This window comes from Perognathus longimembris, chromosome 15, assembly GCF_023159225.1.
Source record: "Perognathus longimembris pacificus isolate PPM17 chromosome 15, ASM2315922v1, whole genome shotgun sequence".
Classification (NCBI taxonomy): Eukaryota; Metazoa; Chordata; class Mammalia; order Rodentia; family Heteromyidae; genus Perognathus; species Perognathus longimembris.
The window spans coordinates 41,513,915-41,539,124 of record NC_063175.1 but is presented as its reverse complement, the minus strand read 5'-3'; the positions used below and the strand labels follow the sequence as shown (position 1 = coordinate 41,539,124).

General features: G+C 47.4%; 1 protein-coding gene across 11 annotated transcripts; it reads left to right on the top strand.

The window, feature by feature from the left end:
* The first annotated feature begins 2,911 nt into the window (after window positions 1-2,911).
* Window positions 2,912-24,942, top strand: Mbd1 (methyl-CpG binding domain protein 1). 11 transcript variants are annotated; one of them, XM_048363623.1, is made up of 16 exons: window positions 2,913-3,144; window positions 12,192-12,326; window positions 15,948-16,062; window positions 16,155-16,324; window positions 16,409-16,491; window positions 16,679-16,719; window positions 17,074-17,220; window positions 17,313-17,441; window positions 17,829-17,948; window positions 18,031-18,099; window positions 18,737-18,901; window positions 19,199-19,507; window positions 19,596-19,733; window positions 20,075-20,206; window positions 20,293-20,375; window positions 24,867-24,942. In XM_048363623.1, exons 2-16 carry the CDS (start codon window positions 12,217-12,219, stop codon window positions 24,937-24,939), a joined length of 1,884 nt encoding a protein of 627 aa, XP_048219580.1. In that variant the 5' UTR covers window positions 2,913-3,144; window positions 12,192-12,216; the 3' UTR covers window positions 24,940-24,942. The 11 variants fall into 11 exon arrangements, with proteins under 11 accessions (XP_048219583.1, XP_048219580.1, XP_048219579.1 ...); XM_048363622.1 differs by having other exon boundaries at window positions 18,734-18,901; XM_048363625.1 differs by having other exon boundaries at window positions 2,914-3,144; window positions 20,293-20,354; window positions 21,496-24,942.
* The last annotated feature ends 268 nt before the right edge of the window (window positions 24,943-25,210 follow it).

Sequence of the window (25,210 nt, the reverse complement as noted above, 5' to 3'; positions counted from 1 at the left end):
GTGTATCCACTGGTCACATCTGGTGGCAAGTGGCCGACAAGTCAGATTTAATTTCCCTTAGGTGTAAGGACCCGGACAAATGGAATGTTGGCCAATACCCCCCTTGCCAGAGGATGGATGAAAATTTAATGAGCTGGTGTAATCCTGTAATGCTCTGCTTTACCAAGCAAGGAAAAAAGGACAACAGGTGGACAGTAGGATTGATGTGGGGAGTCAGGTTGTGGGCTAAGACTCACCTCCTTCCACAGGACAAGGGGGCCCTGTTTTCAGTACGGTTGATACCTAAAAGCATAGTCTTACCCATGGCAGTAGGCCCAAACAAAGCATTATAACCACCCCCATAGGCGACCCTGCCCCCCAAACCCACTTTAAACCTCACACAGGAACCACCCGAACTACCTAGTCCTAGTGTGCCCGAAGGCTTAAGGAAGAGCACCTTGGGAGCCCCCTTGTGGAATCTATTGCAGAACACCTATAAAGTCCTTAAAACCCGTCTACAAGTAACAAACACTTGCTGGATGTGTTATGATATGCAACTACCCTTTTATGAAGGAATAGCCCTCCCAGGAAACTATGTAGTGACTGAGAAAATACAAGATTGTCGTTGGAAACCAGTAGAGTCAGGGCTTACCTTAGAACTAGTGCACGGACAGGGAACATGTGTAGGGAATCCACCGCTCATCTTTAGATGGCTTTACAACCAGACTTCCCCAACCCCATCCCAAAACACTTATCTCCTGCCTGCAGAGAACAGCTGGTGGGCATGTAACACAGGCCTGACCCCATGTATCCACACCACCGTAATAAATAAAACGCAGAGGTTTTGTGTAATGGTCCAGCTTGTACCCAGGCTGATCTACCATACAGAACAAGTAGTAATGACAAGGCTGGAGAACAAAAAAGGACCGTATCAAAGGGCAAAGAGAAGTTGGTCATGGGCGTCATACTAACCATAGGAGCGCTGTTAGGAACAGTGGGAATCGGGACTGGAGCTGCAGCCTTGATACAGCAGCGTCCTACTATTCCAACCTGAGACAGGTAATAGATGAAGATATATAGGAATTGCAGAGACAAGTGCAACAATTGGAATAATCACACGCCTCCCTTGCGGAAGTCGTGCTACAAAACAGAAGGGGCTTGGATTTAGTTTTCCTTCAGCAGGGAGGATTATGCATAGCTTTGGGGGAAGAATGTTGTTTCTATGTTAACCATTCGGGAGTAATTAGATAGGCAATAGCCAAGGTGCAGGAAGGACTTGCAAAAAGAAGAAAGAGAACAACAACAGGGATAGTTTGAATCATGGCATAATTATTCCCCTTGGCTGATGACCCTGATATCCACTCTAATGGGACCCCTCTTTATACTTTTACTAGCCCTAACTATTGGACCCTGTATAATTAACAAACTTGTTGCACTTATAAAAGACAGGGTCAATACTGTGCAATTAATGGTATTGCGAGCCCAGTATAGACCCCTAGACATAGAACTCACTCCGAGGGATCCATGATTGGCTCCCAAGGTACCTGAGAGAAGGGGGGAGATGAAAAGCCAGAACAACTCCATCTTGTAGAAAACCTACCCCCACCCCTCGCTTTCCAGTAAAGGACAGAGTGACCAGATGGCTGAAACTGATTTTAAGGGTTGGTCAGAGAAGAGAAACGAGTTCTGAAGTGCAGAACTCCCCCACCCAGGTGTGGTTTCCAGTATCTAATTAAAAATGCTGCAGCTGTGCACATACTCCCTTGGATACCCCTATAGTTTAAACCAATCAAATTATATCGGCCCCTCGATCTGACCAATATCCCTTTCCAGATTCCTTCCCGCCACCAAATGCACCAAACATGTTTTAGAATTGTTTTATGATTTTCCCAGCGGTGCGTGTTCATTTGTTAAACATTGCTATGATGTATGCTAAGTCCCTGCCTTCCCCAAAGAATGTATAAAACAGCTGGAAGCCCTAGGCTCAGGGCCTCTTAGCATCTGTAACAGCAGCGTGCTGCGGTGCGTGGAGGACCGAGATAGGCCGCAATAAATGCCCTGTTTGCTGCTTGCATTGGTTTTGGTCTGGGGGGGGGGGGCGGTCCCCGAACTCGAGCATTTCAAAAGCAGTGAGTACCCTGGGCAGACTTGGTATTCCAACGGATTTCTTAAAGTTGATACCTGCACCCTCTGAACCTTCGGTTGCACTGCACCTAAAATGGCTTTGCTCATGCCAAGCAGCCATTTGACAGGAAAGATCTTAACTCTTGGAGCTGGGGACCGGTTCTGCCCTCGGGTCGCGAGGGTGTGACGGCCACGGGCAGCCCTGAAGGTTCAGTCTCTCCTCTTGGGACGCTGGCCTCGGGTCGGGGTCGGCACTGGGGCAGTGAAGCTGGGGGTAGGGGGGCGGCCCTGTGAGACCCAGCTCCGGGCCAGCCTCCTCACACCTGCTGGGGATGAATCTGCCCCGGGGGCCTGCCCCACCCTGCCCTCTCCTGTCGGGGAACACAGCCTCGGTTTACCTGCAGTCCCAGGTTCCCCCACTCCCCGAAGCAGGAGCAGGGCCTGCGGGCAGTGAGTGCCCCATCACAAGGGGAGAGGAAGGGACGCGGGTAGAAAGAACCCTGGCTGGGCGGTCTCTCTTCACTACACTGGAGTCTAACGGTAGTTGAGCAAGGCGGTTCCCGCCTCTCTAGGTTGAGACGCAGGCGCAGGCGCAGGCGCAGGCGCAGGCGCCACCAAAATGGGCGGCGTGGGAAGCGGAGCGCCCGCTGAGGAAGCTCAGAGAACCCGCGCTCCCGCGCGAGGAGCCGGGGGTTGGAGCGCAGGCGCAGTAGGTCCTGGCCCGGCGCGCGCGCCCCCTTTGCCCCGCGGTAGGCCTTCAGCACGCAGGCGCAGCAGTGTCGGCTCAGGGCTCGGCCGCCAAAGCTGTGTGTGGGTTTCACGTCCGGGACAGAGCGCGAGAAGCAGGCAGTGGATTTCCGGTTCCGGGAACAACGAATAGCCGCTGGTGCGACAGCTAGGGTTTCGGCGGCGGTGGCGGTGGCGGCGGCGGCCGCGGAGGTGCGAGAAAAGTAGGGCTAGGCGGGACGTGCAGGCGGCATCTTCGTCATGGGGCCGCAGGCCTAGCGGAAGCAGCGGGAGCCCCTAGCCCGCGCCAAGCTGGTGAGAGAGCCGTGGGAGTGGGAGTGGAGAACGCGCGGGCGACGCGGGAAGCAGCTGCGCCTGACGGGGAGGGAGGGCCTTGGGCCAGGAGGAGGAAGAATGGCGGCGTCCGAGTGTGTTGAAAGGGAGGACTGGGGTGGCTTGCTGGAAGGAGGAAGGAATGTCAGGTCAGCACACTGACAGTGTCGGGGTCCTGGGACGGGGGGCAGGCAGGAAGGAGAGACATTAGAATGCCCAGGGGACACGGAAAGAGAACTGGGGGTTCGTAGCACCCAGCGGGAGAATTTGGGGACCCCTCCTACTGATGACAGGGATAAATGGGAGGGTTGGCTCGCCGAAGGGAGGGGCTCCGTTGGTGGGTGAGAAAAAGTAGAGTCAGAATGTCGTGGAAAATAACTCCTGGAAGAAGAAAGCAGTGCTCCAAGAGTTGGAGAACTCAGATGTATTCCGCAAGGCCCAGAGAAGTGTTCCTACCCCAGAAGTCTGAGGCCTCACCGACAGGAGTACCCCCAATGGTTAGTTTCTCGAAAATCACTTGAAGCATAAAGGTCAAGCGGAGTCTGGTACTAGCAGGCTTTTCTTTACCATGTTGAGCTAGCTCTGATAATAACAAGTTTTCCTTATTCCCCCTTTGATTCTCTCTCTTTGCCTACAACACGTGTGTACATATTCGAATATATAGTAGAGTATGTATGCATTATACTACATATAAACATCTTTTAATAAATTATGTTGATCCATGGGCTGGTATGCTTGCAGAGCAAGGATGTGTGCAGCCGTTATCCTTTCTACTGCCAGCTTTGTAGCTAGAGAGTGTTCGAACTATGAGGGGCAGCACACAGAATGATTAAGCACCCCGCTGCTGTGGCTAAGAGGAAGGTCTGGAGCCCACCTAGTCTTGAGCACCATCTTCCAAACAGCGGCTGATGGCAGGTTCTGGGGCAACTCTTGATAGCAGAGATCCCCTCTGGCCCCTGGCCCTCAGTTCAAACTATATTTCCTTGGGGGAATCTTGAGGGCCAAAACATAACTTTACAGGACAGGAACAGTATGAATGATAAACTAATGTCTGCGATATGGTGTGGTATGCATCTATGCATTGTTTTTATGCACAGGCCACCCCCAAGCTTCTGCGGGGCATGAATTAGTCAGCCCAGGAGTAACCAAAGCAGGGCGGTTGTCTCCTCTCTCCTTAAGCTCATTCTCAGCAGGTCTTCCTAGTGAGCTTTTACTTTCCATCTCCCTGGCTCTTCTGGGACATCTGCTTTATTAACTCGCGTGGTGGATCCAAGGAGTGAATGAATACCTGCAACCTTTACAGCAGTGAGGGTGGGTAAGATGACAACATGGGGCCCTCCCCATGTGGAAGTGGTTCCTTTTTCCAGGTTTTAACCCACATGGACTCCTGTGGTTGCCAAGGCCAAGCCTAGTTTCTAAGGAGAAGGGAGCACATTCCCAGGAGATTCAACAGAGTGACTTTTTTTTTTTTTTTCCCAAGGCTTGGAGCTGTCATGACAACTCTCTCCCAGTTGTTTGGAATCTCTTTTTAACCTGCCAGAGATAGGTGGGGGCCTGCCATATATAACTTCAAAAGGGGAAAACCTTGAGGAATTGGATGTGTATTGGACTCGAAGTAGAACCATCGGCAGCAGGCTACACAGGGTGCCTCAGTTTCTTGGAAGAGATTGGCTAAGGTAGTTTTTAGGGTTTGATTCGTGCACTAAACTACTCCTGAACTCTGGGCAGTAGGTGTACCGAGTTTCCACTTTCCACTTGACACTTAAATGGAGTAATCTCAGAAATGAATGCTGGTCTGTTGTCTGACCCTGAAGACAGAGGTAGCCCATAGAGGGCTATGATCTCTTTTAACAGTGCTTTTGCAACCTCCTGTCCACTCTGTGTTGGAGAGGTCCCACCCACCCTGAGAAGGTGCAGAACTGGCCTGGTTTTACTTCTGTGAAGTCCGCTGTATGTCCTCAAAGGGTGATATCCGCACAGCTTGTATACCAGGGGTCTTGGGAGTTTGTTAGTTTACATTATTTTTGTTAAAGTTGTACTTTTTTTTGGCTAGTCCTGGGGCTTGAACTCAGGCCTTGAGCACTGTCCCTGGCTTCTGTTTGCTCAAGGCTAGTACTCTGCCACTTGAGCCACAGCACCACTTCTGGCCTTTTCTATATATGTAGTGCTGAGGAATCGAACCCAGGGTTTCATGTATACGAGGCAAGCACTCTTGCCACTAGGCTATATTCCCAGCCCTACAAGTTGTACATTTTTGACTGATGTAGGTACATAGGGTATGAGTCTGGCAATAAAGTAATACAATTTCTGACAAGGATTACAGTTTAGTTTTTTTCCCAGTGCCCCATTTCATGGTATTGTGTTACTAGTTGATACGCTAATTTCTGTGGGACAAAGAGACACTGGTTGGGAGCCTCCATAACCTGTAGTCTAATGTTTTCCCTCAAAGGTTGCCCATTTCGCCTCCTCTTGCTTATACTTTGGACTCTCTGAGAAGTTTGGGGCCACTAAGACCTGGAACATAAGTTCTGTGGTGACAGGACTTTGAGGCTTCTTTGCCACCTACATGGCCTACCTATTTCCTTTACTGACTGTGTCATTGCCCTTTTGATGCCATCTCCACCTGTGATGGAGCCCATACTGTCTCAGCAGGCAGAGGATTTCTTTCTTGTTTCTTTTCCTCTTGCTGAGAAGAGACGACCCCCTCCCCCGCCCCCTTTAAAATAAATGGCTCCATGCACATGAGAGGTAGTGAAGGAATATTTGGAGTCAGTGTAGATGTTAACTCACTTGGTGGTAGCAAACTCCAGAGGCCTGATTAAGGCCCATAGTTCTTTGTATTAGGCCAACCACCCCTGAGGAAGGATCTTTGCTTTCAATGTTTGGTTCTCAGTGGGGACTGCATATCCTGCCATCCAGCATCCTTCAACTGCTCTTGTTGGTGAACAGGATCAAGTCTGGAGGCTTGAGGGTGTGGTCAGTTATGTCAGGTCTGCTTGAAAACTTCATCTGTCAGGTCTTCATAGATGTGATCTGAGGATTTGAGTCTGCCAGCAGAAAGGTGGCGGGATTTGCTAACCTGATTGTTTCCAGTTTGACCTGTAGATTTTCAGAGTAACCCCAGATAGTGCATCATCTGGGTGCCATCAATAGCCTTTGCTATCCATTAAGGTGGTCATTGCATGAGGCACTTTTATATTGATGTTTTGGTCCAGTATAAGCTTATCTGCCTCCTGAACTAGGCTTACTGTGGCAACTAAGGCCTGAAGGCATGGCGGTCATCATGCCACCATAGAGTCCTGTTGCTTGGTGAGATAAGCCACCAGCCACTACCGTGATCCAGATTCTTGAGTGAGGATGCCCAGGACTGTCTGGCTCTTCACTAGGACAAAGATTGAATTTCCAAGTCACATCAGCACCGGGGCAGAGGTCAGCCGGCACTTGATTGCCTGAAAAGCTTGTTCTTGCTCGTTTTTCCATTGCAAAGTCTTTTGTTCTAAGTCTTTTAGAATCTTATACAGAGGCTGAGTCAATACCACATACTCTGGCATCTAAATTCTGCAGAATTGAACCATACCCAGGAATTCTCACACCTCTTTTTAGTGTTTGACCTAGGTATTGAGAAGATAGTTTGCTTTTGCTCTGGCCTCAGAGATCTTTGCCCATGGGAGACTAGGAAGCCTAAATATTTTACCTGCTTCTGACATATGGATGTTTTTCCATGAGACTCAGTATCCAGCCTCAGTAAGAGGGTCAGCAGTGCTTGAGTGCCCTTCCAACTGCACTTTAGGTTAGAGCTAACTAGGAGGGGGCCATCCACATATGGTAATAAAGACATTGTTCACTTGGTCCCCGGGGAAGGTGGCCAAATCTCCAGCTAGGGCTTCTCCAAATAAAGTGGGTAGTTCTTTAACCCTTGTAGCAGTTGGGTCCAGATCAGTTGATCCCTTTTTCCTCTGTTAGGATCCTCCCATTCAAAGGCAAAGAGTGGCTGGCTCACTGGGTTCAGGTGCAGAAAGAAGAAAGCATACTTGATATCTGGGCAAATGGACCTTCCAGCTTGTGCGGGGATGATGCTTAAAAGGGTTTGGGACTACAGGGTGAATTATTATTGTGACATTATTAACTGCCCGTAAGTCCCGGACAGGCTGATAGTCTTTTTTCCCCTTGCTTTTTCACCAGCAGCATGCGACTAGCACTCCACCAGGATACCTGCTTTCTGAAGAAGCCTCTGGATATGGTTTTTGATGCCTGAGGGATTGGGTATTGCCTCGGTCTCCTGGGGTTTGCTCCTGGTTTAAGTTCAACAATCAAAGGAGGGGTATGATTCTTAGCCATACCAGGAGGATTGTCTTTGGCCCAGACAGTAGGGAACTTTTAATAGGCTAGGTGGATTGGCAATCATCTCATCTTGATTGAAGAGTCGACACTCAAATTCTCATGGTAGTGTCACTGTTGTTATTAAGGCCTTCCCATTTCCCAGTGTCAGGTGAGCTGGCTCCCCCTGGATGAAGATGTTCTAGGTACTGAATATGGGCAGAGGGTCTCTTTCCAGTAGAGGGATTGTACAGTTTGGAAATATAGGTACTTATGGGATACCAGATGACCATCAAGTTGGCAGACTTGGGTTTGATAAAAAGGCTGAGTCAGTAACCCCCACAAGTGGTGATTTCCTTGCCAGTGAATGGGGCTACTGGATGTGTTACAGTGGAATGTTCTGCCCCTGTATCTACTACAAAAGTCATTGGTTGGCCCTCCACCATCATTTCAACCATGGAGTCCTGGGTGCTAAGAGTCCGGTCCTCCCTGATCTGGATTTTGTGCAGCCAGGCCAGGGAAATTTTCCTGAGGGCTCTGCCTGTGACTTTTCCTTTCCAGGGTGCTGTCTTCTCATTTGGATTGGCCTGGCTGCCCTTCTGGTTAGGGCATCTATTTTTCCATTGGCCAGATTTCTTGCAGCAAGCACATTGGTTTTCTGTAGGAGGGTGGCGTCCTTTCGTTGGCTTCTTCTTTTCACTGTGGTCCAGGCTGCAGTGTGGGGTCAAAATGTTCAAGTGCAGATGCCAGGAGGAACACCTTTTGTTTCATTTGTCTGTCTGCTTCATTCTGGCTGTCTTGGTCTTGGTTGACAAACACTTTGTTGGCCACTTCCAGCAGTTGGGAGGCATTCATCCTTGACAATCCCTCCAATTTTTGTAGTTTCTTCCTTATGTCCATATACGTCTGGGCTGCAAATGTGGTATTTATCATTCATTGGTTTGGGAGGCTTAGGGGTCAAAAGAGGTGAGGATTTGGAAGGCCTTACACAGTCTTTCAGGGAACTGTGGGAGATTCCTCAGGTGCTCCAGAGCACAGTCATGGTTTGGAATATATTGGCTGGCTTTTTGGCCCTGCTCCGACTCCCTGGAGCCATACCCCTTGATACTCTCCCAGGGCTCTGTCTGCCTCATTATTAGGGTCCCATTAAGGGTCTGTGTCTAGGGTGGTGTTCCTGGCCCATGCTTCCAGGTCTAATTGGCCACCTAAGATATGTTCATTGAGCCACTTTTGGGTCTCTGCCAAAATGCACCTCCTTTCCTCAGTATTGAAAAGAGTGAGAAGGAGCTGGCAGTAATCACCCCAAGTTGACTGGTCGATCTGGAAGTTGGCCCTAGGAGGTTTGGGGTTTCTCCCAATAAGGAATATGATGTTTCTAGTTCAAGAGGTCAGTGGTACTGAAGGGTTGATAATAAAATATAGGCCGCCCTCTTGGACTGTCCAATCTGGGACAGTATGTCAAGGGCCCCTTGATTCTTGGAGAGGCATTTGTAACACTTGAGCCTGAGCCTGCTGCTCAGCCCTGAGGCTCCAGTTCACAGGTTGGAGTCTGGCTCCACCAGTTGAAGTGAGACTGATGGTGACAGACTTTCAGGCAATAGCCCAGGCACCTCTACTACTGCAGAGAGACAGCTAGGACATATGGCAAAGGTGAAGGTGCTTCTTCTTCAGGACCCCCCCCCCCCCCCTGATAAATGGGCTTCTTTTCTGAGGCTACGATTGTTGTGCTAGTAAGACCCTACACTGGCCTTGTGAAATTGCATAGATTCTCATTCATGGAGGGAGGGTTAAGGCAATCTATAACTAGGAGCCTACATAGGGGAACTGGTCTGGATAAGCAGACTCCTCTGTTACCAGGCGGTAGACTTCACTCATGTCACTCACCTGGCCAAGTCCCTATGGAATCTTAGGTGCTTCTTAGCTGAAGGTGTACATGTATAATACCTGGGCCTCGTCAAAGGTCCTTTAACAGGATGTGAATCACATTATGTGCTGCGAAGTCACCATAGAACTACAGGTTGGGACCCACCTGAACTCCATAGCTTTTGGCCATAGAGCCACAGATAGTTTCGCATTCACTCACACATTCATAGAAGAAGCAAAAGCAATCCCTCTCCACTTTGGGAGTGCCCTAAGCTGGTGGCTGTCTATGAAGAGAAGCCAACTGGTGGCCCTTTGTAAAGAGAATCTTGAACAGATAATTCCTTCTAAAAGAAGGGGCCTAAACTGGTTTTTGAAGCTCCCCTTCTGTCAACCTGGCCCTTACCTGATTCAGAAGCAGATGTTCCAAGTTGTTCCAACTCTCCACTGAGTCTGGGAGTCTGCACTTTCTCAGCGTTGTAGGGCTCCCAGAAGGAGGGCCCGAATAACCATCATGGACTTCAAACCAATGGAGGCCCACACTGGTGGCTCAAAAGACCAACAGGGTTGTTTTCCAGTTAGGGACCAAAATATTAATAGAAAGTATTCTGCAAAGAAGTGTGGCACTTGGAGAGTTGGAGAATTCAGATTATTATGCCAGAAGGCCCAAGGGAGTTCCTATTGTGCAGTCTGAACCCCAACCCATAGGAGCACAACCCTTTTATAGCACTTGGGTTTGGGGTTTCAGTTCTGGGTAGAGCACAAGTGTTTTGAGTTTCCCTTTACCTCAGTGGTTAGTTTCTTGAAATTTACTTGAAGCATAAAGGTCTAGCTAATTCTTGTCAAGCTGGTTCTGGCAATAACAGGCTTTTCCTTACCAGGTTGAGCTAGTTCTAATAACGGCAGTGTTGAGCTAGTTCTGATAATTGCCTGTTTTTCTTATTAAAAAGTTGGACAAGGATGGCATGATCCTGGGGCATGAACAGTAGGGAACTGGAGCATGGGCATGGGGGTGGTTTAGAATGCCAAAGAAGATTTGGGGGTCTCTCAGACTGATAAGACGAGAATGGAGAGGATGCTGCAAGGTTTGATGATGGGGGGTGGGGACAGTGCGTATGACCACGCATGAATACTAGGTTATTGCACTGTCGCTTAGCCTTTTCTACTCAAAGCTGACTGTCATTTGAGCTATACTCCCATTTCCAGCTTTTTGCTGGTTAATTGGATATAAGCGTTTCCTGAACTTTTCTACCTGGGCTGGCTTTGAATCACAGTCTTCATATCTCAACCTATTGAGTAGCTACCATTATAGGCATGAGCCAATGGCACTAGGCAAAAGTGGGTAATTTTTTGTCTGTACAGGAAAGGAATTAGACAGGGTTGTGGGCTATGACAGGGGCAGACTTGTGGATCAGAACACTGAATAAGGCTCCCAGCCTGAGGAGTAGAAGGATTAAGGGCCTGTTCCTATGTTGATATAGAGGAGTTGAGTTTGAGTATAAGTAAATATTTTGAGCACCAGGAGTATGAATAAAGAAAAGAGCTAAAAGGGGAACTTAACAGATCAACAGGTTTTATTCAGGATGAAAACACGGGAAGGGCACCAAGTCTCCTTCAGTTAGGCTGAAGGAAAAAAATGGCACACCTCTCTTGGAACTAGGGTCTCCTTTTATTAGGCAGAAAAAGTGCAGTCAGATGGGGCAGGTGAAAGGGGAATGAAATGGAGGCAGGGTGGGAGAGCAATCTTACCTTGAGTAGGAGGTCTCAAGTTTTCAACAGCATCTGTGTCCACGAGGGGTGTCAGTGCCAGACATGGCCTTGGTCTCAGGCTCTCTTCCAAGACCACAAGGGTACATTTGTTCAGGGGGAACGGGAGGAGAAGTGGCTCAGCAGGGTCTGCAGCAAGGACAGTTCTGAGACATGGCTGTCGGGGAAGGTAAATGCTTTTAGTTTAAGTTACTTTCCATCATTGGGGGCTCTAGCTCAGATGATGCAAAGAAATTAAAAGTAATAACATTGAAAATGGCAAGGTAAGAGGACAACAGACAGCAGAAAGAAATAGCTTAAATGCTAAAATAAAGAAATTGGGAGTTCGGGTCAAGGAGGTACTGGGAGGCCATACACTGAAGTAGAGGACTGGACTGAAGGCCAAACGCTGAAAGTGGAGTCGTGGCAGAATACAAAGCCTAGAGTTCAAGCCCCAGGACTAGCAGAATAGCAAACAAGCAAGCCAAGGAATGCCTCCTGCAGCAAGTACAGGAATGAAGGAGGAAGAATGATGCCTAAGTTGATGGTGGAGGGAAAACAATGGGCCCTCAGTCTGAGAGCAGGAGGGTTAGGGAATCCTTATCCAGAATCCCTATACCTCTTCAGTGGAGACCAGTGGCTGTTAGCAAGTCAAAAAGGAGGAGGCCTGGGTGTTGGTGGCTTACTTCTGTAATCTTACCTACTTAGGAGGCAGAGATCCAAGGATTTCATTTCAAAGTTAGGCAGTAAAGTCCATGAAACTCTTATCTCCAATTAAACATCAAAAAGCTGGATGTGGAGGTATGGCACAAGGGGTAGAGTTCCAACCTAGAGGGAAAGAGACAGTACCCTGGTCCCAGCACCATCACAGAAGGGAGAAAAAAAAAAAAAAAGGAGGAGGAGAAAGAAGAAATTCCCAGCCCAAGACAGAGAGGAATAGGATGGAAATGGAGGGTTTTCTATCATATGCTTGTTGCCTGTGGCAGGTCCTAAGTTTAACACATGAAAGCACAAACCAATGATCTGTGTATCCTGAGACCCAGCTGGCTTGTCCCTGCTCAGAGCTTCACTCTCACCCACTTCCCACCATTCCCTTTTCTTTTCAGGATGCTGCTCCTTCCTTAAGCCTCCATGGCTGAGGACTGGCTGGACTGCCCAGCCCTGGGCCCAGGCTGGAAGCGACGAGAGGTCTATCGAAAGTCTGGGGTCACCTGTGGACGCTCAGACATCTATTACCAGAGGTACTGGGTGACTTGTGAGCCAGACAGGTGGAGTCGAGTCTGGTTGGGGGTTAGCATGTAGGAGAGAGTGATTGATGCACATTTCCAGTCCTCATTATTTGAAGATTTTGTGTTTGCAAATTCACTCACTTAATAAAATTTATTTGCCCAAAGTTGATATGCACAGTGCTTTCGTGATTATTCAGAGAATAGTGAAAAATTTGAGTTGTTTCGTATGTGTGATCCCAGGCCAAACTTTCTGTTTTCATCTTTTTTTACTGTCAACAAGCCTCCTGGTCTGTTTAGGGCCACTTCTTTTTTTTTTTGTCCAGTCCTGGGCCTTGGACTCAGGGCCTGAGCACTGTCCCTGGCTTCCTTTTGCTCAAGGCTAGCACTCTGCCACTTGAGCCACAGCGACACTTCTGGCCGTTTTTTTCTGTATATGTGGTGCTGGGGAATCGAACCCAGGGCCTCATATATATGAGGCAAGCTCTCTTGCCACTAGGCCATATCCCCAGCCCGGCCACTTCTTCCCCCCCCCCCCCCCATTTTTGTGCTTTTCTGTTCTTTCCCAGTTTCTCTGTTTATATAGCCCCTAAATGTAGTACTCAGGAAGTATAGGAAGGTTATGATGTTCCTCACACACACAAAAGTGTCAGATAAGTTTTGTTCTGGCATTAATTACAATGAGTTCAATATTACAGGTCCGAAATATGTATCTAGAAAAGAAGAAACTTGCCTGTATGAATGTGAGGTTACTCTGGAAATGACCAAAAGTAACAATTAACTGGAGCTAGGACTATGTCCTAGTGGTAGAGTGCTTGCCTTGTATACCTGAAGCCCTGGGTTTGATTCCTCAGCACCACATTTATAGAAAAAGCCAGGCTCAAGTGGTAGAGTGCTAGCCTTGAGCCAAAAGAAGCCAGAGACAGTGCTCAGGCCCTGAGTCCAAGCCCCAGAACTGGCAACAACAACAACAAAAAAGTAACAACCAAAAGTAGTTGATACTTCATAAAGCTGGGAAAACAGCTACATCTGTGAATCCATGAAATGATGGCCAATAAAATATAGCAGACAACATTGTTATAAGGGAAACAAAAGACATGAGTAGACTATTGAAGATAAGAGTCTCATAGACTCTCCTACCCAGGCTGGTTTTGAATCACAAGTCCTCAGATCTCAACCTCTTGAGTAGTTAGGATTACCAGTGGTATGAGCCACTGGTGCCCAACAAATTTTATTTGTTTGTTTGATTTAATTTTATTTATTTACTGTCAGTTGAGGGGCTTGAACTCAGGGCCTATATGCTGAATGCTATCCCTGAGTTCTTTTGCTCAAGGCTACCACTTTGAGTTGAGCCACAGCTCCACTTCTATAATGAGATTTTTTTTTTATGAGAACATTGGTAGAGAAACCTATATGACAAAAATGGTCTTCAAGTTCCTTGGCTTTGAGTCAGTCAGAGATTTTGCAGTCATTTGTGAGAAATATTTATTAAGTAAGATGCCTTTAAAGAATATACATAAAAGAAGATAATATATTGGTTAGTGGTTGAAAACCTGACTGAATCTTGTCGAACCTAACCATGTATCTCTGCTTGGAATAATGGTTACTTATTCAGTACTGAATGGTTTGTGGCAACTTTATAGAACATAGCTACTATGAATAATACTGATTATAAATACATAAACATTTAGAGGGCTGAGGATGTGGCTTAAGTGGTTAAACCTGGTTGAGCCCTGAGTTCAAATTCCAATACTACAAAAAAGAAAAAGAAAAAAAATGATTGGACTAGAAGTGTATGATAGAATACTTAACTAGCAAGCTTCAGTTCAAGTACCAGAACTGCCAATCTCTCCAAAAAATTTTATGTTTTAGAATGTATTGTTGATAGAGTCGTTTGAATGTCTACACTATAGTTTAAAAAAAAATCTGGCTGCCATATTCTAGAGGGCTATCACAGATACACCTGTTTTTCATTTTTTGTTTAGTTACAACTTTTTAAACTCAGAATTTTCAAAACTTGTAATTGTGAAGAATAGTAAAGAATCTGAGATTTATACCCTACTTAGGATAAGGGTAGTGAGGTGGTTAAAGTTTTATAGATGTTGGTAAAAAATATGAGACTCGCCAAGCCCCTGTGGCTCATGCCTGTAATCCTTGCTACTAAGGAGGCTGAGATCTGAGGATCACAGTTCAAAGTGAGGTTCGAAGCGGGCCTGCTCCAAAAGTCAATGTAAGACTTATCTCCAATTAACCACTCAAAAACCAGAAGTATTGCTCTGGTTCAAGTGATAGAGTGCTAGCCTTGAGCACAAAGAGGCTCAGGGACAACACCTAGACCCTGAGTTCAAGCCCCACAACCTACCAAAAAAAAGTATGAGACTCGTGTCAGAAATGAAAATTTATTATAGCAGTGTCAGGATCCAGAATATTGTCATTTATTTGGGATGATTTCCCAAATCCCAGTTCAAAGCTAAATAGTATATGAACTGCACATGCAATGGATTGTATTATAATAAAACAACTCTGAGCTTAGAAAACCAAATCTTTAATATTAGGACAGTATGTTTTCTTCTGACTGTAGGCCTTGTCTCTTACCTATTAAGCTTATTTTCTTTTTAAACATTCATAAGTAAATAGTTTGTTACAAGTTCTTTTTCTTTTTTGTTGGTAGTGGGGCTTGCCTTGTTTATGCATTTTGGCAGGTAATATTTATATGTTTGCTGTGTTTATATTTTTATGTATGTTGTTATTTACATGAAGTATTTTCAATACTACTATGTTATAAATATGCTTATGTCTGTTTACATAGTTCTGTTATTTAATAATGAGAATACATTCTGAGAAATGGCATCACTAGATAATTTTATTGTGTATACATACAGAGAATTACACAAATCTAGATGGTTTAGTCCGTTACACCTGTAGACTACACGGTATAGTCATAGATTGTCTCTGGGTGGTGGGGTTACATTTGAGAAACATGTCATTAGACAGTTTCATGATGGGATGTCTGTAAACAAACTGGGACTGCTATCATGTCCCAAGGCAATATAATCAATGGGACTCCGTCATGTATGCAGTTCATTATTTGTCAGGACGTCCTTATACAGCACATTGCCATAATGTATATGCTATAGTCTGCTGTTCCTCGGATTATGCCAAAAAGAATGACACAGGATTAAATCAAACACAAGAGGAAATTATGAAATCAAGAGATGTAGTAGCCATGAGATAGGTGATTAAAAAGCAGTACAGTTGTAGTCATCATAAATGAAGTATTACGTTATGTTCAGAGTTGTGCTGTACTATATGATTGACAGTGCAGCAGACTTGTTTACAGCAGTATTGCCACAAACACATGAGTAAGACATTGTGCTGTGATATTACAATGGTCATAATGTCACTAGGCAATAGGAGTTTCTCAGCTCTATGGTGGTGGACTGAAATGACATTATGTGGCTCGCTGTGCTATTTAGTAATGTTTGTGTACATGCTAGGAGTTGCGGTGACACCTGGGTGGGATTTACAGCCTGAATCCTGGCTGCCTCCTGTTTCCCACCAGCTCTGTGGGAGTATTATGTGGGTGGGATGGCAGTTGCTTCACCTGGGTAGCAACTCACCCTGCCCCATCCCCAGCCCTACAGGAGACAGGATCCGAAGCAAAGTTGAGTTAACCCGGTACCTGGGCCCTGCATGTGACCTCACCCTCTTCAACTTCAAACAAGGCATCTTGTGCTATCCAGCCGCCAAGGTACTTCATGCTATGGGTGCCCAGGCAGGGGCTAAGCCACCTGACACCTACCCATGTACTGAACCACATTATTCCTGCCCTCACATCTCTAGGCCCATTCTGTGGCTGTTCCGAGCAAGAAGCAAAAGAAGCCTTCAAAGCCAGCAGCGAAGGCTCGGAATCATCAGGTTGGACCCAAAAAGGGTGAGACCAAGAAGGAAACCCCAAAGAATGAGACCAAGGCTGATACTGGCACAGCGCAAGCTTCATTCCCTGCACCTGGGTGAGTGTTGGCTTGATGTCAGCCAGGTAGCTGAGGTTTGTTAGGGGTGCTATTAGGGCCCCACACCTGTCTTTCCTATCCCAGGTGCTGTGAGAACTGTGGAATCAGCTTCTCAAGGGATGGTACCAAGAGACAGTGGCTTAAGACATTGTGCAAGGACTGCCGAGGTGAGTGGTCCCCTAGGGAATGGGGCATTAGGAGACAGGAACAGATTCCGTGTCAGGCTAGGCTGGAATTTGAGGGTGGATCCTGGTGGGGGAAGTTGAATGGTAGACATCAGAGTAAAGACAGTGTGCCTCTCTAAAGGGACAGATGGAAAGTATGTCTCACTTTCCATCCCTCTCCTTCTCCCAGCACAGAGAATTGCCTTCAACCGGGAGCAGAGGAAGTATAAGGTAAGAGTACTGAACTTCTCCCAGCCCTGCTGAGAGCACTGGATGTAATGGGCTTGATGTGGAATGTGTTTGGTGACAGGTCCACAAGGTGTGAGAGTCCTTTTAAAGGGACCTGGCCATAGATTGGTTGGTGGATAGAAGTGGGAATTAGAGTGTCAATCAGTAGACACACTAATGGATTTAACAGGGGACCAGTAGATACGATAGTGGCCTCAGAGTAGGCTAGTCAGTAATTATTAGGTTCAATAAAGCATAGTGATAGGAATAGAAGTCATGTCCATAGATATAAGAGGAGCAGAGGTCCGGGAGTCACCTTCCTGGGGCCTTTGATCTTTCTCTACCTATTTCTGGCAGCGTGTGGGCTGTGGAGAGTGTGCAGCCTGTCTGGTAAAAGAAGACTGTGGAGCGTGCTCCACGTGTCTCCAGCAGCTCCCCAATGATGCGGCTCCAAGGCCGTTCATCAAGTGTGAACAGAGGCGCTGTCTCCGGATTGTGGAGAAGGTGAGTGAATCACATGGATGGGCCCAAGGCTCACCTCAGCCTGTGGCTCTCATGACCTTGACCTCATGCATCACACATCCGGCCTCCCACAGAGCCCAGGGTGTGGAGTGTGCCGAGGCTGTCAGACCCAAGAGGACTGTGGCCGTTGCAGAATCTGCCTTCGCCCTCCCCGCCCTGGTGTCAGGCGCCAATGGAGGTGTGTGCAGCGGCGCTGCCTTCGGGTGAGTCCGGCTGGAGGGGCCAGTGCTGCTGGGGCCATGGCTGGGCCAGAGCACCCATCACTACTAAAGCTGCCACCGCTGCTGCTGTTGCTTCTTCCTGGTCTGGCTTTGCCCACCTCATGCCTTTTTTTTTTTTTTTTTTTTTTTTTTTTTTTATCTCCTGCCCCCATGCTTACTTCTCTGGCTTCGCTTTTCTCTGCCAGCATCTTACTCACCGCCTTCATCACTGCAAACAAGGATGTCAGCGTTGCCCTCCCCTGGTTGTGGTTCCCCCTGCTGTGAGTGTCTCAGTGTATACTACTTGACTGTCCCCTGTATTCTTTCTGTACTTCTTGGAGGTCCTGTGTTTGCCTGATGCTTCCAAACCTCAACTTGGCTCTCTCCCAGGGTAAGAAACGCAGCCATCGTAAGGGAGGCTGCAACTCCAAGAAGGCTCCCCGGCGGCGTGCCCAGGCTCAGCCACCACCTCCACTTCCCGCAGCACAGTCCCCAAAGCATAGAGAGCTGGTAAGGTCTTGCTGGGTAGGGGATGGTACAAGCTTGATCTTAATTAGTACCTGGCCTGACCCCCACCCATTTGCCTCTACAGCACACCAGTGCTCCAGAGCCCTCATCACCTGCAGAGTTCATCTATTACTGTGTAGACGAGGATGAACTAGTGAGTGGACCCCACCCTACCTGGACAAACCTAGACTGTTCTGATGGTTAACTCCTAAAAAGCAGACTTTGTAATGGGCCTAATAGGAGAAGAGAATGGCGCAGTAATGGGAAGTAGAATGGCATGAGCAATACTGGGGGAAGGAATAGTAAGGGATCAACAGGTGCGGTGACAGTTCCCTGGTGTCAGATGAACCCACACTGGTGGCTAATACTGGAGCAGCAGACGATTACGGGGACTGACAGTGAATGGGGCAATTGTAGGATAAATAGACACAGCTGACACAGTGAGGAGAGATCCTAGAAATTCAGCACAATTCTGATGGAAGTAGAGGAGGGGTGGGCATCAAAGCTATTGTCTTGGCAGTTCCTGGGGAAGCAGCAGATTCTATGAAGGTAATGGTGGTGAAACAGCCATAGCCCTAATAGTTGATGAGAGCCAGCTGGCACAATGATGGTGGCTAATTTGAAGTATCAAGCTGAAGTGTGGTGCGTGGAAACCTAGCAGGCTGAGGTTAGTATGTAGCTGATTTGTCCCACGTGGCTAGGGGAGCACCAGGAACAGCACTGGAGTAGGCATTGAGGATGGCTCCTCCTAATCCTAGTGACAGCAGCGCCATTCCCCTCCACCCCAGCAGCCCTACACGAACCGGCGGCAGAACCGCAAGTGTGGGGCCTGTGCAGCCTGCCTACGGCGGATGGACTGTGGCCACTGTGACTTCTGCTGCGACAAGCCCAAATTTGGGGGCAGCAACCACAAGCGCCAGAAGTGTCGTTGGCGCCAGTGCCTGCAGTTTGCCATGGTGGGTGGGGTAGAAAGGGTTAAATGGATGGGATAGGTTGGGCCAGGCCTCCCAGTGCCTGGGAGTGGTGGGTAGACCTGGTAGGTGGGTGGGTGGTTCAGCGGCTCTGGCCAAGGATTAGCAGATTTTTTCTGGGTAAATGAATCCAGTCGGCACTGGCTTTGCTAACGAGAGACTAGCAGGCAAGTGATGAGGTCTTATGTATCCAGAGTCTCGGCTGGACTAATGGGACACTAGCAGGGTGGGTGTGGTTGGTCATGGCACTGAGTGACCATAACACCCCATCTTTACTCATAGAAGCGACTACTGCCCAGTATCGGACCAGGATCCAAGGAGGTAGCAGAATCGCCTCCACTTTGCCGTCGCCGAAAGAGGCCCAGTTCTGCAAAACTGCACCGCCCAGGCCCCACACGAAATCTGTCTCGGACTAAACGCGCCTCTCGACCAGGCCTTGCCCAATCTCCACCGAAGAAGGACAAGAAGGAAGCAGGTGGTGGCTTTGTATTGCCCCCACCGGGTACCGATCTTGTATTCTTACGGGAGGGTGCCAGCAGTCCTGTGCAGGTGCCTGGCCCCGCTGTAGCCTCCACAGAAGCCCCATTGCAGGTGAGGACTCACCTCATCCCACCCTCCTCAGCCCTGGGTAGTCTCACGCCAGGAGCTGAAACCAACTCTACCATCCTCCCTCATGTAGGAGGCTGAGTGTTCTCGCCTGAGTTGGGTTGTGGCCTTACCCCAGGTGAAGCAAGAAAAGCCAGACACCGAGGAAGAGTGGACCCCAGGCACAGGCACCCTGACTTCTCCCACAATGCAGCCTGGCTGCCTTAACAAGGTGGGGCTGTGCTGGGTATTGTGGGTGCTACAGTGGGAGGATCTGTAAGCAGAGTGATGGGGAGCCATGGCAGGGGTGCTGTGCGCACAGCCAGAGAATGATGACTGAAGTCTCTTGTTGTCTGTAAATCACTTCTTCACTCTGCATAGGCAGGTAGCTTTGTCTGCTTTGCTGCCCAGCTAAAAGCAAAGATTGGGGAGAGACAGGAAAGGTCTGTAGGCACAGAGGCAGCATTTCTTGGTGATAGAAGTGAGATTAATTAGCACAGTGGCAGGCTGATGGAGAGAGACTCCCCTCGGGTCAATTCTGTCCTAACCGCAGCCCTTCTCTACTTCTCTCAGGCAGTAGACACAGCTCTGCTATCTGTGAAGCAAGAGCCACCAGACCCTGAGGAGGAGAAAGAAGAGAACAAGGATAACTGTGTCTCTCAATCAGCCCCAGAAGAGGAAACAGGAGGGGCTGGCACGCCTGTGGTCAGTGCTGGAGGATCCTCTGCCCTGCCCTCATCTTGTCTTAGTACCTCCAGTCATGCTGACCTGTGATGTTAATTCTTTCCTAGATCACGGAGATTTTCAGCCTGGGTGGAACCCGCTTCCGGGACACAGCAGTCTGGTTGCCAAGGTGTGCCCCACAGAGTGAGGGGTAGGCATGGGGTGGGTGCTGGCCAGATGTGGGCCCTGCATTTTGAAAGTACAGCTAGCCGTTTGGCTGGATGCAGAGGGAGATAAAGGCCCACATCCTCTGTGCTGCTCATGACCCATGAGGGTGTCTGTGTAGCATCCTAGAGATTTTGAGACCCAGCCAAATGGTGTTCCAGGCTCTCCTTTGGAGAAAAGGAGAGAAAACTTGATGAGATTTTTTTTTTATTTTTTTAAGAAAAAGATAAATAGACTCTGGTTCCCCTTTTCCTAAGGAAACCCTGTAAAGCCAGACATAATATATAAACTTTTAGTCTGAGGATCATCATTTGAGGTCTTCAAGACCTTTGGAGTTTCCCAGTAGACCATTGGGTAGCCTGCTTGTTTCTGATGGTGGGAAGAATGCCTATCATAGTCATGGCACAGGGCTGGCCCCGGTGTGAGGAGAGCAGAGAGTGTAGATCCTGAGCTGGCTCTGTGAGTTGGGTATACATGCAGCTGCTATATGACCTATGGCTCATTTCACCTCCCAGAGCAGCCTCTGTAGAAGGATTTGAGCAATCTCAGCCTTTCCTATTGCAGTTACTAGCTGTGTCAGATCCTATGCAGAACTTTCTTTGTAGATCTGGCAAAAGGAGGAAGGGCAGATACCTCTAAAAACTGGGATGGGAGCACAGGTAAATGCTGCCTCCTGCAAGAGGTCCATGCATTAGGTACTGAATGGGCTTTCAAACAGAAACTGGACATGCACATGGCTTCCCTTTCTCCTATTACCAGTTTCAACAGGCTGGAAACCCCTCCAGCTAAACCTGAGAGATGAAAGCCGTATTGACTGTTACTGACCCAGCTTCTGCTGGGTGCACCACAGTGCAGATGTAAAGCCTTGCTCTTCAAGGGACAGAATCCCTACCATCAGGAAGTTTATCATTTCCCTGTGTGTGGAATCTTGGTTGCCAGGGAAGGCACTGTACTGTCTACATTGGTAGTTTATGGAAGAAAGAAAAGAAGTACAGGCCATTAAGGGAAAGGCCAAAGACACATTATAGTAGGAAATGGGTTTGTGATGCTCCATTTTGCAAATAGTAAACCTCATTCAACATACAGACCTGCTCCTTCTTCTCTAGGTCCAAGAAACTTAAAAATCCTGGAGCTAGAAAGCAATAAACTGGAGACTTCTGCAGACTGTAGGATTCAAGGTGATACTTGCAGAGCGGCTTTGAGAGACACCCTGATGTACTAGAGGCTGGGTGGTAGACTGGTTGAAGGGCTGGTGTATGGATCAACTGTAGGAAGAAAGCTAGCAAACCAAGGAGCAGGCCCACTTAGTACTTAGAATTTAAAGGAAGTCAGTAGAAGTTGGTCATCTGTTCTTCCTGGGCTCCTGAGCACAATGAGAAGTTGTACGAACGGGAGGAGGAGCTGGGGTGAGGAAGGAATGTAATTTAAAGTCACCACAAAGAACCTAACCAAGCCATCTTCATCAATGATATGAAGTGGCTCCTGGATGGGACTGGCAGTGTCTCAACATTATCTCAGGGAGACAGGAGTTGAAAATGCTATGTCAATAAAGGAGGAAAGGAAAGGGACCACTGTTTGATGAGCTCCTGTGGACCAACTACTTTAATCCCGAAAACAGTCTTTTAAGGAAGATATTGTGCACTTTTGCAGGTGAGGAAACTGAAACTCAAAAGATACTAACTTTTCCAGTGTCAATTAGAATTGGTAGAGCTTAGAATCGTACCCAGAGTATAAAGCTTTGTTCTTTAAGCTGCTGAACTGTTAACTGCAATCCTGTGTGCAATTATGTTACAATATTTCAGTAACAGTGTTTTTAGTAGCTTTCAAAATACACAGTGGATTTCAATAAGCACTGTAATAAACCTTTTATACTTTTGCCTCTAGCATGGTTTAGGGAATGCTAAGGCTGTATGTAGGTGGGCTTGTCAGAGAACCTGTTTATTCTCAAACTGGATTCCCCACAGACTGCAGATGGTGCATAGGATTCTTCAAAGCCTAAAGATTATTCCTACCTACCACTTTCTCTTTGTTTTGCCTGTTCCCTGACCTCAGTCAGAGCAGTGTTTGGAACTGAACTTGCCTGACTGGCTATAATTTCCTGACAATTAACATCTTCTGTCCTCTGAGGACCCTTGTGCATGATTCTTGCCCCCAGCTCAAGTATCCTGACACAAGTCCTGTCCTAAGGACCAGTCTTGGCTTAGCTCTACCTCACTCTCAAATCTTCTTTCATTGCCAGAAAGACATGTAATTTGTTACTTAGCCACCTTTATAGTGCCAGAACTGGGTGAGTGCCTCCTTAAATTTTATATCCTATGGTATCCCTTGCCTCACCTTATTCCTGGCCCTGCAACTTTTAGTAATTCAGATAAAGATTATCCCTTTTATTTTTTTTAAGACAGGATTTTCATTTATAGCTCAGAGTGGCTTTGAACTCACTTTGTAGCCCTGGCTAGTTTCAAACTCATAATACTTCTCCTGCCTCTGCCTTCCAGGTTCTAGTATCTCCCATTTCTAGTTCACAAGATTCAGCTGTCTGCCACAGTTTTCTTCCTTTGCCCGCTTTACCTAGTTCTGTCCTGGCCAAGACTGGATAATCTTATGATGCTCTGGTCCCACTAGGATCCAATCACTGAACTCTAGTATTCTGATAGTGATGTTCTAAGGGAAATGTATTTCCTTGACATGCCAGTGGAGGGAAGAGTTTGATTACTGTGTGTGTTAATTAGGATACAGAACCACTAAGACAAAGATGATGTATGTGATTATTTAGAGAAATTCAGCCTTACATGATGGTGGGTACTGGCTACACAGTCTCTGGTAAGCCTGTTAATTCTACATGTAAGGCTGGAGCTTGAAGTCTGCAGGACAGGCAGTTGGGAAGGGAAGATGAATGTAAACTGTGGGAGACCCAGGACACATTGGAGTCCACAAGCAGAAGTTGGGACCCACAAGTGTGGCCTGGAGCCCAAGTCAGTTTCTCACCACCTCCAGCTTCGATGATAAGGGTGTCCTGCAGAAGCTAGCACCCTTCCTCACAGAGTTAAATATTCACCTGGTCCAGGATTAGAGAAGCTGAAGGAAGATCCCAGGGGAGGCGGAGCAGGGGCAGGCCTAGCTCGAGGCCTAACTGCTGCCCCACACCAATGAGGTGAGCCAGCAGATAACTGCCATCACTCATGAACTGCTGAACTGCGACAGCGCCTCATCTCCACACCAACCTTCCAAGAGTACAAATCCCAGTATGCTGCTGCATCACTTCTGTCCTCCACTTATCAGGCACAATGTGCAACCAGAAGCATATGGGAAGGGAGTTCCAGGACATGGCCCCACCATGGTATATAGCCATCCTACCATGAATCCGCTCCTGAAGGTCTTATTACTCACCTGAGGATAATTTGATAAAGCTGTATTGTTGAAAATACAAAGCTGAAGACCATGGATTTCCTGGTGACTCCAGCAAGAAAAGAAATCCTGTCAAGCCCACGCAGAAGAAACTTTCTGGTCTTGTTAACCTGGCCCATAGTAGGCATTGTACTTAATACTAGGCTATAGGGAGGAAAAAGAGTCCATCCAGCCTCATTAGATGCACTCATGTATTACAAGCAGTGAATGGTCCTCCAACTTTATCATGGACTTTAATGATGAAAATATACAATCCAGGCAACTTTGGGAAAGCCAGCTCTTGTGAGAATCTTGTTGGGGCACAGTAAATGTTGGAAATAATTTAAATAATTTCTACTTCTAAGCTGTTATATTTTAAAACAATTTTTATTGTTCCATTTACTGATCTATATTCTTAGTGTTTCTTTGGGGAAGATTATGGTGACGGTATCAGTGTTGGCTACCGTGAAGGGGCTAAGATTCTGGGAGACAGAATGAAGCACAGTTTTATCACTTCTCTAGACCTCCAAGTATGATGAATGAGACCCATCACTGGTGTTGAGTTTCCTGGTGCTGGACATGGTTCCAGCCCTTCAACCTCCTTAGGGACCCTCCAGGCGTGTGGGGCTATTGTGTGGGTTCTGACCTTGGTGGTACCCAGCAACCAAAAGTCACTGGCTTTCATTGGGCTGAGTTCCCCTCTCTGGAGTGATGAAACAGGCAGAACTGAACCGGAGTTCCTATGAAGCTGGCCTCGAGGGAGCTCCCAGCATGATGAGCTTGGGGCCGATGCTGGGATCTCCCAGGGCGGCTGCACAGCCCCAGCTGGTCTCCCTGTGGCCTTTGCCAACCCCAGCAGAACCCTCTGGGGATGGGCAACTCTGAGACACTGCGCAAGCGCCCCTGGATATTAAATGGCCTTTCCCAAGAAGTTCCCCTTCTCAGAGAGTATGAGGGGGGGCTGTGGGTGTTTCTATCCGGACAGATACCAGGAGGTACAGAGATGCAAAAGCCCTTCCTCAGGACACAAGGGAACCCAGACGGTTGCCTAATTTCCTTTTTTTGTTGTTGTTTGTTTGTTTGTTTGTTTCAGGATACATAAACTCTTAGCAGTAAATGAAAATGAGTATTTTACTGAACTACAGTTGAAAGAAGAAGCATTGTAGGAGGAAAAAAAGAATTATTAAAAGAGATTATTAAAAGAAGACATTATTTTGTGACTGAAAAGTTGAACCAGCAATTCAGGAAAATGGAATCCAGATCTAGAAACAAACCACAGAACATCTGAAGTGGGTGGATTACAAATGATTGAGGAATTCCAGTTTATAGTAATCCTCGGCTTTTAAGAGGATAAATTAGTTGTACTTTTGTTGTTTAGTGTATGTCATGCTGATATAATTACTTTTGTTTTTTTCCTGTGTTCTACTGTTTTATGCT